Source organism: Trichomycterus rosablanca, chromosome 14 (genome assembly GCF_030014385.1).
Source record: "Trichomycterus rosablanca isolate fTriRos1 chromosome 14, fTriRos1.hap1, whole genome shotgun sequence".
NCBI classification, from domain to species: domain Eukaryota; kingdom Metazoa; phylum Chordata; class Actinopteri; order Siluriformes; family Trichomycteridae; genus Trichomycterus; species Trichomycterus rosablanca.
In genome coordinates, this window is record NC_086001.1 from 8336517 (window position 1) to 8353062 (window position 16546).

A 16546-nucleotide genomic window follows, 5' to 3' on the forward strand; every position below is an offset into this window, starting at 1 on the left:
CACAGCAGTGAAAGCAGTGTTTTAGGAACCGATAAGATTTAGATTTTCTACAATACAACATCTAGCGAATGTTTGTGGTTTGAGAGTATTTCAGAGCAGGTAATATACAGTAGAGTGGATGAAGCATAGAAGTGGACCAGGGAGTCAGAAGTTTGTGGAAAGAATTAACCAAGAACAGAAGGTTATGTTTGGCTTGTGTGCAACGCCCCCTCCCAAAAGCCCTACAGTTAAAAATTCAGGACATGACGAAAGGAAGTGGATAAAATAAACACACTCTCTCCATTCCTGTCATTTTCTCACACAACCATGAGACTTTAAACTGCTGAGCTGCTAAAACAAAGTGTAACTTTGTGTGCTCTCAGATAAAATGGATTACAATGTGGTTACCTTCAACTTCTTTTACTTTCATTAAAAGTTAGGCTTAAATATACTGCCGAAAATTGGATCCTGATCATCCTTTAATACTTAATAATCAGGACAGTCTGGCTTTCTGATTATTCAGTGGTTACTTAATAGGAAAATGAAGTTAAACATTAACTGGTTCTATGCCAATCAACTTCACTGTCTCGTGAGGAGTCCACGGCAGAAGTTCCTCTGGAGTTTTATGGCTGTGAAGCTGTCCTAACCCACAACCAGGAATTTGCTGAAGAGAAATGAGTCATCTGTCGAACGCAGTTAAGAATGACCTGAATCTACATTTAACCACTCAGAACTTCTTGGGAAGTCACATATAGTGACATATAAGATTTATAGGAATCCCGATTAGCGATTGCTGTGTATTTGTCTTTTACAAGGAGCATTGTTCCTACAAGCAGCTCATCAAGAAGGGCACAAGTATGTCTGCGGCCCTGGACGAGTACTGTGGGTCGACTTTTTGGGTGAGTCTTGCAACATAATTGTTTTTGTTGGCAGAGACTTGGAAACTCTTTGGTTACATTAGTGTACAAACAGGGTTTGAAATGACAAAACTTAGACTGAAAAAAAAAACATTCAAGTATATGTGTTTTTTTATTTTATATTTCATATAGTTCATATTTAAATATAGGGACAGATATAAAAATATATTTAAAATATCTAATTTTAAATTGTGTTGTACTTTAAGTTTAAATAAACTGTAATATATATATATGTATGTGTGTGTTATATATGTTTTATAAACACCGATCAGCCATAACATTAAAACCACTTCATTGTTTCTACACTTACTGTCCATTTTATCAGCTCTACTTACCATATGGAAGCTCGTTGTAGTTCTACAATTACTGACTGTAGTCCATCTGTTTCTCTGGATGCTTTGTTAGCCCTCTTTCATGATGTCTTTCAATGGTCAGGACTCTCACAGGACCACCACAAAGTAGATATTATTTGGGTGGTGGATCATGACATGGTGGTGGTGTGTTAGTGTGTGTTGTGCTGGTATGAGTGGATTAGACACAGCAATGCTGCTGGAGTTTTTAAACACCTCACTGTCACTGCTGGACTGAGAATAGTCCACCAACCAAAAACTTCCAGCCAATGGCCCCCCGTGGGCAGCGTCCTGTGACCACTGATGAAGGTCTAGAAGATGACCAACTCAAACAGCAGCAATAGATGAGCGATCGTCTCTGACCTTACATCTACCAGGTGGACCAACTAGGAAGGAGTGTCTAATAGAGTGGACAGTGAGTGGACATGATATTTAAAAACTCCAGCAGCACTGCTGTGTCTGATCCACTTATACCAGCACAACACACACTAACACACCACCACCATGTCAGTGTCACTGCAGTGCTGAGAATGATCCACCACCTAAATAATACCTGCTCTGTGGTGGTCCTGTGGGGGTCCTGACCATTGAAGAACAAGGTGAAAGTAGGTTAAAAAGATATATAGAGAAACAGATGGACTACAGTCAGTAATTGTAGAACGGCAAAGTGCTCTTATATGGTAAGTGAAGCTGATAAAATGAACAAGTGAATGTAGAAACAAGGAGGTGATTTTAATGTTATGGTTGATCAGTGTATATATAAGGTGTTAAAGGGCACCGCAGTCTTACTCATTTACTCCCATATATATATATATATAATTTAGTTATTATTATTAGTAACAACAACAATAATTTACGTATTTAATGCTTTCAAAGAAAAGGTGACTATTAAGAATTAGGCATGAGGATGCCATGCTGTTAGTTAGCATGAGGGTTTGGTGGTGGGGTGGTTATGGGGGGTGGGGGAATCTGCTCTGAACCTTTGATCTTATTGATATGACTGCACCATGACTTGCAAAATATTTAGCCTGCTACACGGTGAATGTGCATGTTTTTTACTAATAAAATATTAAAATAAATTGTTAATTCTAACATAAAATTTGTCTCTACAGTGAATGATTACATAAGAGATTTTTCATTGACGTGGTTTAAAGGTTGCAAAGATAATTATGTAATTGGTTCACTTATTCACTCTGCTTAACTCTTACAAAATCATTCTAGTAGTTAAAATGGTAATACATGAGTATGTAAACTTGGTGCCTCTTAGCTTAATAAACAGTAAACTTAGGAAAGATGTGAATGAATCATTTAACAACACAATGTGTTTCAAGAAATCAGTCAGAAAAAAAAGGATTGATCGTGTTTTACTTCATGTATATCAAACCACCTGATATTTTTTTTGTTTTAATTTTTTTTTTATTAAAAATGTTTGCTTATAACGGTACTTTAGGATATGTGTTAATATACACAGATCAGGCATAACATTATGACCACCTTCCTAATATTATGTTGGCCCCCCTTTTGCTGCCAAAACAGCCCTTCAACTGTGATGCACTGTGTATTCTGACACCTTTCTATCAGAACCAGCATTAACTTCTACAGCAATTTGAGCTACAGTAACTTGTGACACTATGGATCATCTGTGCAATATTCGTTATTTATACGTGAAATAATAATAATGTAAGTATTTTAATTATGTGTAAAATAACTTTTTAACTTTCTATTTGCAAAATTTTCTTTTTCTTTTTTCTTGTTTTAAATTATTACTACTGTTTTTAATTATTAGTACTACTGTAAGAACTGCAATTTCCCTCTGGGATCAATAAAGTATTTCTGATTCTGATTGTCTGTTGGATCGGACCACACGAGCCAGCCTTCACTCCCCACGTGCATCAATGAGCCTTGGCCGCCCATGACCCTGTCGCCGGTTTACCACTGTTCCCTCCTTGGACCACTTTTGATAGATACTGACCACTGCAGAGCAGGAACACCCCACAAGAGCTACAGTTTTGGAGATGGTCTGACCCAGTCATCTAGCCATCACAATTTGTCCAGTGTCAAACTCGCTCAAATCCTTATGCTTGTTTATTTGTCCTGCTTCTAACACATCAACTTTGAGGATAAAATGTTCACTTGCTGCCTAATATATCCCACCCACTAACAGGTGCCGTGATAAAGAGATAATCAGTGTTACAGTATTAACTTCACCTGTCAGTGGTCATTATGTTATGCCTGGTCGGTGTAAAATAATAACATTAATAAGACCCTTATCTGATTTCCTCTATTTTTGCATTTTAGCACCTAATTGTTTAATGTTTTTTTATTTTATTTAAAGACAACATACATAATTACAGCATGTAAACTTAATGAGAACCAAGTTCTTCATTTTTTGTCTGTAGCTAATGTACAGTAGATGTCAGGTACTATTCAGAGGTACATTATATAGTCAAATCAATGTGGACACCCTTCATATTAATTGGTTTGACATATGTCTAATAGATGTATAAAATCAATTAGACTAAATGATCTACAGTTTATAGACAGCACTTACCTGTTCTAGCATAATTGTTCCCCTGGGCAAAAAGTGAAGTCCATAAATACATGGTTTGAATTTTAAGTTTGGAAGGGACAGAGGATCTTTCTTGCTTCCTTCTCAATGCTCATGGTTTTGAAATTGGTTGTCGTACAAGCTTATTGTCAGGTCGACCACATTCTTTTGGCTGCGTACTGCACATAATGCAGATAATGGTCAATAATCTATACTAGGGTACATACAGCATCAGAGTGTTTGGTGTAATTTGTGTGTGTGTATGTGTGTGTGTGCATGGACATTTCAGAATGCATCGTTCCTGGACCGGCTGGATCCAGACCTGCCAGTATGTTTTCAGAGAACAGTGTTGGTGTGGTTGCCGCTGGGTTTCCTGTGGCTCTGTGCGCCAACACATTTGGCAGTTCTCTTCAGGAAAAAAGCTCCCAAAATCCCTTTAACCAAGATCTACATAAGCAAGCAGGTAGAACCCATACAGACTGTTACTTATATGTATGAATGTCTGTAGTTCCTCCTGGATTAATTGTGACAGGTGAGCTGGGTTAAGCCCCTTAGTTATAAATTGTGTGACTCCTTTAGCAATATGTATATGGACATATTTTGTTGAAGTTTTAGTATTTGGTTGTTAGCAGTTTTTACTCTTGTCTGTAGTGTGTTAATGGATGGTCTGTATCACTACAACAACAATACAATTAAAATATAGCTCTAAAAGTTTAAAAAGACCTTTTCGTGCGTGTACTTTATCTTGACAGATATTTACCAAGTTAACTGATCAAATCTTATTTTCCTATCAGACCCTAACAGGGCTTCTGCTCCTGACAGCTGTTGCTGGACTTGCTCTTACCCTCGGTGAAGATTACGGGCCGTCGAGTGAATCATCAGCTCAGAAAAATCCTGTGGTGCTTTACGTCAATCCGGCGATATTTGCGGTCTCGTGGGTAAGCTGACAACCTGTTAGGATTTTCAAATCCAGATTGATTTCTTTTATTTATTTTTTTTAATCAGCAAATTCTGGTATATTGAAAGACAGGTTCAGGTCTGAGTAAAGCCCAGATTTTTTTTCTGTATTTATTTTTATATTATGTGATTGTGTATGTATTTTATTAAAGTTTTATAGTTATTTCTTTTATTTATTTTTTTCTCTCTTACTCTGTATTTTTATTTGGTTCTTACTTTTTTAACATAATGTTCGATGTACAGCACTTTGGTCAACGTAAGTTGTTTTAAGAGTGCTTTATAAATCAAATTTACTTACTTACTTACTTACTTACTTATAGCTGTATGTAAAATCACTTGGTAAGTAAGGACTGGCTTATGCAGGGTATCACTTTGCCTAAAACATTTTAGGTTTTAGTAAATGCTGTTAAATGTCCTCATTTCCCCCTCTTGCTTATTTTTGAAGCCCTAAATCTAACTTGTGAGATATGTCCTCTAGCTGTTCTTCTAGCTCAATCAGATCTTCTTGCATTGAACTTCTGGCGGGCCCACGTACAAGACTTGTGTCAGTGGGCGATAGATCTTTCAGTGCTGCTGCTCCCAAAATTGAAACTCTCCCCCACAATCTTTTCATTTTAATTCAACTTTACTTTAAACTTCTTTCTTACTCTCTCGTCACTTTACTGTTCAGTCTTGTTGTTTTACTCTCCCTCACTGTTGTTCTGCTTCTCACTTCAATATTGTTATTATTATTATTAGTAGTAGTGGTAGTAGTAGTAGTAGTAGTAGTAGTAGTAGTATTTTATTATTATTATTTTTATAATTATTATTACTATTATTAGACTAAATTTTTTTTGTTGCAGACTTTATTTTTTTTAAGGAGGCTCAGGTCCTTCAATGTATGCAGCAAGATGCTACACATTTTTTACCTCTGTAGTCGAAAGTGCAATTTTCTATGCAATCAATCAATTAGTTGTAGTAGTAGTAGTTATTGTAATAGTAGTATTGTTATTATTATTATTTTATTATTATTATTATTATTATTGTTATTATTATTATTATTTCTATTATTATTGTTATTATTATTATTATTATTATTATTATTATTAGTAGTAGTAGTAGTAGTAGTAGAAGTGGTAGGAGAAGTTCTAGTATTGTTGTTGTTATTATTATTATTATTATTAGTAGTAGTAGTAGTAGGAGGAGGAGGAGTTCTAGTATTGTTATTATTGTTATTTACTATTATTATTATTAGTAGTAATTAGTAGTATTAGTAGAAGTATTGCTGTTATTATTGTTATTATTAGTAGTAGGAGTTTTAGTTCTAGTAGTGTTATTATTGTTATTTACTATTATTATTATTATTATTATTATTATTATTATTATTATTACTGTTGTTTTTATTATAATAATATCATTATAATATAATAATAATAATAATTATTATTATTATTATTGTTAGGTGGGCTATTAGGTGGTTTTGTTAATGCCAGTAAAACATATATAACATGTGATGGCCAGTTAACTTTACTGATCTCCTTTTTTTTTAAAGGTTCAACAAAACATGGTCATTTCCTGTCTGATTAGAAATCATACGATTATTAAAAAGCAGTCTCATGCAGAAATGGTTAGTCAGGTACGAAATGTTGCTAATGCTTGTCTCTAAATGCATTCTTCTGCTAATATCCGGTGTGTAGGTGCTGGTGATGTTAATGCAGGAAGCTGTGAGACGTAAGGAGAGAGCTGTTGATTCTACCAGACTATTCATTTTCTGGTTGCTGCTGATTATCTGCATGATCTTTCCGTTCCAGTCCCTACTGAGAGATGCAATAAAACAGGTACTGATTCATATCTACTGTGAATTATCAGTGCCTATTTCTGATCAGCTGTCAGTCATTAGAATTTTTGTATTTTTTGGATTTTTGTGTGTGTTATCAGGAGCAGATAGCAGATCTTCCCAGATTTTGTCTGTTCTACATTGCTTTTGGGTTGCAGCTGGTTGCACTGGTCCTGTCAGCCATTGCTGATGTTCCATCCAACTTTAAGGATGTGGCAAAACAGGTAAAAACATTATGTGTAGTATAGTATAGCAAACGTAGCATAGCATAGTAAGATAAGATAAGACTTTATTGATCCCCTCAGGGAAATTAACTGATAGGAAATTAAAATAGTACATGTTTCATGCTACAGTGTCTTGCCACAGTCATTAGTAAAGTTCAAACTCTAATATTATGATGAGTAGGAATTAGTTGAGAAAACCAGATGTATTACCAGCTGGATGAGACTGTCCACAGTCAACAAGCTGCCATGCAAGAGGGAAGCCCTTACTTTAAAACGAACTGTATTTCGCTCCTGACCACATGGTCAAATGTCTTTTTCTTGTGCTGCATTCTGTAAGTCTATGATAATGCTTGAGTGTGTTTGCAAGGCGTTCCATTTCATAACAGATAAGTTTTTTATGGTTCTGCTGAGCTTGATCTGACAGTTCTGGCTTTTCCGTCCCATCTTTAAAAGTATATGTTAAGAGTCATACAGCTCAAAAATATTGCAGAAAATCTGTATCCCAATAAAATCTTCACATACAGTTATCTAGATCTATATTTTACAATAGAAATATTTTGGGATTAAAGCAGCATAAAATTAGTTATTAATGTCAAGGCATAACATTATGACCACCATCCTAATATTGTGTTGGTCCCCCTATTACTGCTAAAACAACCCAGGCTTGCCTTGTTTCCATACTGCATCCTGGTGCCATGTGTTCCCCACCCGGCCATCCACGTGATGCAAAAGAAAACATGATTCATCAGACCAGGCCACCTTTTTCCATTGCTCCATGGTCCAGTTCCGATGCTCATGTGCCCATTGTTGGCGCTTTTGACGATGGACAGGGGTCAGCAAGGGCATCCTGACTTGTCTGCAGCCATAGTTCATAGTTCATATGCAACAAACTATCATGCACTGTGTATTCGGATACCTTTCTATCAGAACCAGCATTAACTTCTGCAGCAGTCTGAGCTACAGTAGCTCATCTGTCGGATCGGACCACACGGGCCAGCCTTTGCTCCCCATGTGCTGCCCATGACCCTGTCACCGGTTTATTACTGTTCCTTCCTTGGACCACTTTTGATAGATACTGAACACCCTACAAGAGCTGCAGTTTTGGAGATGCTCTGACCCAGTCGTCTAGCCAGCACAATTTGGCCCTTGTCAAACTTGCTCAAATTCTTACACTTGCCCATTTTTCCTGCTTCTAACATCAACTTTGAGGATAAAATGTTCACTTGCTGCCTAATATATCCCACCCACTAACACGCCATGATGAAGAGATAATCAGTGCTATTCACTTCACCTGTCAGTGGTTAAGTGGTGGTGCAGTGGTGAAGCTGGTATATATACAGGGTGGGCCATTTATATGGATACACCTAAATAAAATGGGAATGGTTGGTGATATTAACTTCCTGTTTGTGGCACATTAGTATATGGGAGGGGGGAAACTTTTCAAGATGGGTGGTGACCATGGCGGCCATTTTGAAGTCGGCCATTTTGGATCCAACTTTAGTTTTTTCAATGGGAAGAGGGTCATGTGACACATCAAACTTATTGAGAATTTCACAAGAAAAACAATGGTGTGCTTGGTTTTAACGTAACTTTATTCTTTCATGAGTTATTTACAAGCATCTCTTTGTTTACAGCCATTGACATGTCGCAGAGGTTAATACGTGAGGAGCGGGTGAGCAGCGGATAGAAATTGTGTTGATGTCTGGTGAACGCAGTACCTGGGTCATTGCAGCAGATTTCAATGCAAGACACCCTACGAGACCACCCATCTCCCATGCTACAGTTAGCAAACTGCTTGCCAAGTTTCGTGAAACTGGTTCAGTGTTGGATTTGCCAAAATGTGGACGCATGAAAACTGTCACTAATGAAGAAACATCAGTGGCTGTCCTAGCTTCATTCAGCAAGAGCCCACAGCGTAGCACTCGCCGCATGTCACTGGAGAGTGGCATCAGTCGAACATCCCTTCGGCGGATATTAGCTACTCACAAATGGCACCCTTACAAACTCCAGCTGCTGCAGCATCTCAACGAGGATGACCCAGATCGGCGCACTGAATTTGCAGAATGGGCAAAACAAAAATTGGAACAGGACCCTCAGTTTACACAGAACATTTTGTTCAGTGATGAGGCAAACTTTTATGTGAATGGTGAAGTTAACAAACAAAACCACCGCTATTGGTCTGACACTAACCCACATTGGATAGATCCCTCCAAGATTGTTGGAACACAAAAATGTATGGTATGGTGTGGTATATGGGGTACAAAGATAGTGGGGCCATTCTTCATCAATGGAAACCTCAAGGCCACTGGATATTTGAAATTGCTACATGATGATGTGTTTCCCTCTTTATGCACTGAAGCTGGCACGTTCCCTGAGTTTTTCCAGCAAGATGGTGCACCACCACATTATGGGTGTCAGGTCCGAGCATTCCTAGATGAACAGTTTCCTGGAAAGTGGATTGGTCGCCGTGGGCCAGTTGAATGGCCCCCAAGGTCTCCCGATCTGACCCCCTTAGACTTTTATCTTTGGGGTCATCTGAAGGCAATTGTCTATGCTGTGAAGATACGAGATGTGCAGCACCTGAAACTACGGATACTGGAAGCCTGTGCTAGCATTTCTTCTGCGGTGTTGCTATCAGTGTGTGAAGAGTGGGATAAGAGGGTTGCATTGACAATCCAACACAATGGGCAGCACTTTGAACACATTTTATAAGTGGTCAGAAACTTGTAAATAACTCATAAAAGAATAAAGTTACGTTAAAACCAAGCACACCATTGTTTTTCTTGTGAAATTCTCAATAAGTTTGATGTGTCACATGACCCTCTTCCCATTGAAAAAACTAAAGTTGGATCCAAAATGGCCGACTTCAAAATGGCCACCATGGTCACCACCCATCTTGAAAAGTTTCCCCCTCCCATATACTAATGTGCCACAAACAGGAAGTTAATATCACCAACCATTCCCATTTTATTTAGGTGTATCCATATAAATGGCCCACCCTTATATATATAAAGAGGTATAATTAATATTGTTTGGTAAGCAAGAAATTATCATCAGTCTGCCATTCTATTTTGAGCCTCCTATAATCAAACTTCTCTCCATTGTTATGGCTCCACTGACATTTTGGCTTTTTGAACTGAAACCTTCTTTGTTCTTCATTACTGCAGAACCCTGAAGCTGGTGCTGCCTTTCTCAGCCGAATTACCTTCAACTGGTTCAACCGGTAAGATTTAATCACATCGTCACTGACACAACACTGTAAGGAAAGACAGTCGGGGTACCGCTCATAAACCCTGTACTGCTTATTTTTGCTTCAACTCATGGCACAACAGATTGGTCTGTGTGCCTCATGATCTCATTAGAATGATATAAAAAGTTAGCTGCTTCTAGATCACGAAAGGTCATATATAACACTGTCAACCAATCATGTACGCACTGCTATTTTGAGAGCTGAGGACCATCACATGCAGGAATATCAAGGCTGCTCAGTCCTTCATGGCTCAGTGCTTATTAAATCAGCTTAGCAATGTACCTGTGTGAACAAGTGAAGCAAAAATAGAGTGTTTTTGCATGTATTATAGAGCATGCAATTGCAAATGAACAGGTCTATTAATTAAATAATTATTAATTAATTCTTGTTTTTGAATTGGGTTTGTACTTTTAAAAATTTCTTCAATGCAAACCAGAAGCAAAAACGATGAAATGAGGCTTAAACTTCATTAAAAACCACCCACTGTCTGATTGCAAAGATTAATTATTTGATTTGAATTTAAATTCATTTTTTAATTCCCAGAGGGCAAAACTTTTATACAAAGAGCAACAACATTCATGTCAGTAGGTGTGCTGAACATGATCTTTACAATATGCTCTCAGAATTATGATGAGGAATGGTAAAAGGGACCAGCATGAAATGCAGGTTGGCCTAAAAGCAGCAGGAACAACAAATACATTGTGAAAAACAATAAACTGTACCACAATCCTCTTCATTTTTTACCTTTAGTCTACATGAGCCCCAAAACACTGCACCCACAGTGGTGTGTGGAGGATCATAATGATATGTGGCTTCTCTGCAAACAGTGGAGCATTATGTTGAAAGAAACCTTAATAAAGCCTTTTTAAAGTGCTCTGTAGCTGAAGTTTACGTTGGCAAACATAAGTTACGTAAGAAACGTAGTTAAAATACAAATATTCTCAAATTATACTCGTGTACAGCAACAAGGGCGGCACAGTGGCTCAGTGGGTGCACTGTCACCTCACAGCAAGAAGGTCCTGGATTCGATCCCCAGACGGAGCGGTCTGGGTCCTTTCTGTGCAGAGTTTGCATGTTCTCCCCGTGTCCGCGTGGGTTTCCTCCGGGAGCTCCGGTTTCCGCCCACAGTCCAAAAACACGCAGTCAGGTTAATTAGAGACACTGATTTGCCCTATAGATGAATGGGTGTGTGTATGTGTGTCTGCCCTGCGATGGACTGGCGCTCAGGGTGTTACTGTGTGCTATGCGCCCATTGAAAAGCTGGGATAGGCTCCAGCACACCTCCTCCCCGACCCTAATTGGATAAACGGTTAAGAAAAGGAGTGAGTTCAGTAACAACATGGTTTTAAAAATGCATAAATGTCTCTTCAAGGATGGTCATCAATGGCTTCAAGAGGCCGCTGGTTCAGGAGGACATGTGGGAGTTAAATAATGAGGACACCACAAGCTACATCAGCCAGAAGTTTGACGACATCATGAACGTAGAGCTAAAGAAAGCTCGTCAGAGACTCCAAAAGAAACTAAACAAGAAAAAAAAATCAGTGCAGAGTTCTGATCCTAATCAGAATAGCCTGGCTAAAGGAGTCAGTCAGGACGTCCTGGTCATGGTGAGTGATATAATAACGTTACTATTTTTGATGTTGCTAGTGCAAATATTGTCTGCTTTTAATCATCTGTTTAATGTGCATTTCAAATGTCATTTTCAGTTTATTTTTGTATTATGCTAAATGTATACGCACAATATACATTATATATACACATTATATATCAACACAATATATATACAATATAAACATAGTAAATACACTATAAACATTATGTAGATAGACAGATAGACAGACAGATAGATAGATAGATAGATAGATAGATAGATAGATAGATAGATAGATAGATAGATAGATAGATAGATAGATAGATAGATAGATACTTTATTGATCCCGAAGGAAATTAAAGCCCCAGTAGCATAGTACAACAAATAATTAACAGTACGAAACAAAACAAAAGCAAACAGAAAAGAAAAAATTGAATCGAGTCTTTCTTGTGATTAACATAAAATGAAAAACTGGTAACTGTAATGATGCATGAGGTATATTGCTAGTGTAAAAATTGAATAGTAATTAAATTATTAAATAGTAAAGTGACATGTGACAATATTGCACAATGAGGCCAATATAGCCATATACTGTATATACATACACATACACTCATATACATACATATTCACACATGCAAATACATACACATATATACTCATGTACACATATGCAAATACATACACACATATATTCTGTACATATATACATACATATATATACACCTGCACATGCATACAAGTGCATACAAGTACGTACACACATGGCTACACTAGAAACCCTCACTCTTTAGCTACAGTCAGCCGTCCCTGCCTGGTGGAGTTGTAGAGCCTAATGGCTCTGGGTACGAATGACTTTCTAAGCCTGTCCGTGGAGCAGCTCTGAGACAGCAGCCTGTCACTGAACATGCTCCTTTGTTTAGTAATCACTGTATACAGTGGGTGACTGACATTGTCCATGATAGAATAGAGTTTACACAGTGTCCTCTTTTCTGCCACTGTTACCAGTGGTTCCAGTTCAATGCCTACCACTGCACCAGCTCGTCTAATCAGTTTGTCCAGTCTTGCTTCGTCTTTCTTTTTAATGCTGCCACCCCAGCACAGCACCGTATGTATGTATGTACACTATATATAATTTTACTGTATGTACAGTGGGGTCAAAAAGTATTTAGTCAGCCACTGTTCTCCTACTTAGAAAGATGAGAGAGGTCTGTAATTTTCATCATAGGTACACTTCAACTATGAGAGACAAAATGAGAAAAAAAAATCCAGGAAATCACATTGTAGGATTTTTTAAGAATTTATTCATAAATTATGGTGGAAAATAAGTATTTGGTCAATAACAATCAAGCAAGATTTCTGGCTCTCACAGACCTGTAACTTCTTCTTTAAGAAGCTCTTCTGTCCTCCACTCGTTACCTGTATTAATGGCACCTGTTTGACTTCGTTATCTGTATAAAAGACACCTGTCCACAGCCTCAAACAGTCAGACTCCCAAACTCAACCATGGCCAGTACCAAAGAGCTGTCGAAGGACACCAGGAAGAAAATTGTAGACCTGCACCAGGCTGGGAAGAGGGAATCTACAATAGGCAAGCAGGTTGGTGTGAATAAATCAACTGTGGGAGCAATTGTAAGAAAATGGAAGACATACAAGACCATTGATAATCTCCCTTGGGGTCAAGATCTCATCCCGTGGGATCAAAATGATCATGAGAACGGTGAGCAAAAATCCCAGAACTACACGGAGGGACCTGATGAATAACCTGCGGAGAGCTGGGACCAAAGTACAAAGGCTACCATCAGTAACACACTACGCCGAGAGGGACTCAAATCCTGCAGTGCCAGGCGTGTCCCCCTGCTTAAGCCAGTACATGTCCAGGCCCGTCTGAAGTTTGCCAGAGAGCATATGCATGATCCAGAAGAGGATTGGGAGAATATCATGTGGTCAGATGAAACCAAAATGGAACTTTTTGGTAAAAACTCAACTCGTCGTGTTTGGAGGAAGAAGAAGAACCCAAGAACACCATACCTACTGTGAAGCATGGGGGTGGAAACATCATGCTTTGGGGCTGTTTTTCTGCAAAGGGGACAGGACGACTGATCCGTGTTAAGGGAAGAATGAACGGGGCCATGTATCGTGAGATTTTAAGCCAAAACCTCCTTCCATCAGTGAGAGCATTGAAGATGGAACGTGGCTGGGTCTTCCAGCATGACAATGATCCCAAACACACCGCTCGGGCAACGAAGGAGTGGCTCCGTAAAAAGCATTTCAAGGTCCTGGAGTGGCCTAGCCAGTCTCCAGACCTCAACCCCATAAAAAATGTGTGGAGTCCGTGTTGCCCAGTGACAGCCCCAAAACATCACTGCTCTAGAGGAGATCTGCATGGAGGAATGGGCCAAAATACCAGCTACAGTGTGTGCAAACCTGGTGAAGACTTACAGGAAACGTTTGACCTCTGTCATTGCCAACAAAGGTTATGTTACAAAGTATTGAGTTGAACTTTTGTTATTGACCAAATACTTATTTTCCACCACAATTTACAAATAAATTCTTTAAAAATCCTACAATGTGATTTCCTGGATTTTTTTTTCTCATTTTGTCTCTCATAGTTGAAGTGTACCAATGATGAAAATTACAGACCTCTCTCATCTTTCTAAAGAGGAGAACTTGCACAATCAGTGGCTGACTAAATACTTTTTGGCCCCACTGTATATGCACAGAATACTGTACATTATATATACATACTCTCTCTCTCCTGGCCTTTGTGATCATTAATGCTCCATGGCGACACGGTGGATAGTAGCTCTGTACATCCTTCTGTCTTCAGCCATTTTGATTAACTTTGATATATACACTATCTACACTATATATACAGTGGTGTTCAAAAAAATAGCAGTGATTTAAAAAAAAGTGAATGAAGCGCAAAATCATTATAATAACTTTTATTTCCATAAATGCAAATGCACTGAAAATACTACACTTTCAATTCTAAATCAAAACATTAACAAAATGTAGCTAGTTAGTGTTAATCCTTTACAGAAAGTTATGAAAAAATAATATCAGGCTGCTCAAAAAAATAGCAGTGCCAGCATTTTTCTTTAAAAACTCAAAAAATGTCTGTATAAATTGAAAAAATGTTTGAGGTTTCACTTTACTTTAAATTACTGAACTAATATTTAGTGGCATAACAATTGTTTCTGAGATCTGTGTTGCATGGAGTCGACCAACTTCTGGCACCTCTGAACAGGTATTCCAGTCCAGGATGATTACACTACATTCCACAGTTCTTCTGCAATTTTGGGTTTTGCCTCAAAAAATGTGTTTCAGATGTCAGAACACAAGTTCTCTATGGGATTGAAGTCAGAGGATTGGGCTGGCCACTCTATTACCTCAATCTTGTTTGTCTGTAACCAAGATGTTTTGGGTCATTGTCTTGTTGAAACCCATTTTAAGGACATTTCTTCTTCGACATAGGGCAACATGATCTCCTCAAGTATGATATATTTAAACTGATCCATGATCCCTCGTCTGTGATAAATAGGCGTAACACCATGGTATGAAAAACATCCCCATATCATCATTTTGTACCACCGTGCTTTACTACCTTCACAGTGAACTGTGGCTTGAATTCAGTGCTCGAGGGTTGTCTCACATACTGTCTACGGCCACTAGACCCAAAAAGAAAAATTTTGCTTTCATCAGTGCACAAAATGTTGAGCCATTTCTCTTTGGACCAGTCAATGTGTTCCTTGGCAAATGTTAACCCATTCAATCAGGACATGTCTTTTTCTTAACAACGGGACTTTGCAGGAGTTCTTGCTGGTAAATTGGCTTCACTTAATCATCTTCTGTACTCACTGGTAACTCCAGATGTTCCTTGATCTTTCTGGAGGTGATCACTGGCTGAGCCTTTGCTATTTTGGCTATTCTTCAATCCATTTGAACAGCAGTTCCACGCTTCCTTCTGCGTCTTTCAGGTTTTGGTTTTCACTTTAAGGCATTTGAGATCATTTTAGCTGAGCAGCCAATAATTTGCTGCACTTCTCTGTATGTTTTTTCCCTCTACTATCAACTTTTTAATCAAAGTACTCTGTTCATCAGTACAAAGTCTGGAACAACCCATTTTACCCAGTATTTCAAAAGGAAATGTGCTATGACCAACCTGTGCAACATTTGCAACCCTCCTACCTTAAATAAGGGCCTAAATTGACACCCGTTCTTCTGCAGAATGAATGACTTCACCAATTGAACTCCTCACTGCTATTATTTTGAACAACCCCCTTTCAATCAATGCTTCGATTACTCAGAATGAGCGGCATGCATCTTACCAGAAATTTAGTAAAAGTCACCTTTTAGAATATAACTTGAGTAAAAGTCTAAAAGTATCTGATGTTTAATGTACTTAAGTATCAAAAGTAATTTTATATTAAATGTACTTAAGTATTAAAAGTAGAAGTAAAAGTAAATGCTGGTAGTATACATGGAAGCGGTCATTTTAAATATAAAGATTGTTCTTTTAAGCCTGTAAACCACCTTAACAATTAACCTGTTTTTTTCCTTTCATCTGAACATGATTTGTGCCAATTCATGATCACAATCAACTGTTGACATCACCTGTTTGAAATCATGACATTATTTAGTTGTTTTTTTAACTTATTACTAGCCCTAAATGTTCCTGTTCCAACGTTTTTAGAATGTGAGTCGATGTAAATGTAAGAAACACTGCATCTATTTTATTTGCATTTTCTATACTGTCCCATTTTTTTATTTGGGTAGTATATTTCAATAACAAAAAAATAATTTTGCCATAATTAATTTAAAGCAAAACTCAGGAGAGTTTAACAAAACGTGTGGCACTTTTATCCCTTTAATGATCTGTTCAACCATTATTTTAAATCAAAATATTTGAGT

At 37.9% G+C, this 16546-nt stretch overlaps 1 protein-coding gene across 1 annotated transcript in view; it reads left to right on the forward strand.

Moving 5' to 3' along the window:
• Positions 1 to 445: 445 nt before the first annotated feature.
• Positions 446 to 16546, forward strand: part of abcc2 (ATP-binding cassette, sub-family C (CFTR/MRP), member 2) — a 77472-nt gene continuing 61371 nt past the window's right edge. Inside the window, exons 1-7 of the mRNA XM_063008557.1 lie at positions 446 to 878; positions 4084 to 4257; positions 4589 to 4732; positions 6428 to 6568; positions 6669 to 6791; positions 9959 to 10014; positions 11414 to 11648. Coding sequence (XP_062864627.1) covers positions 837 to 878; positions 4084 to 4257; positions 4589 to 4732; positions 6428 to 6568; positions 6669 to 6791; positions 9959 to 10014; positions 11414 to 11648 — 915 coding nt within the window. The 5' untranslated portion in view covers positions 446 to 836. The remainder of the gene's footprint in view (positions 879 to 4083; positions 4258 to 4588; positions 4733 to 6427; positions 6569 to 6668; positions 6792 to 9958; positions 10015 to 11413; positions 11649 to 16546) is intronic.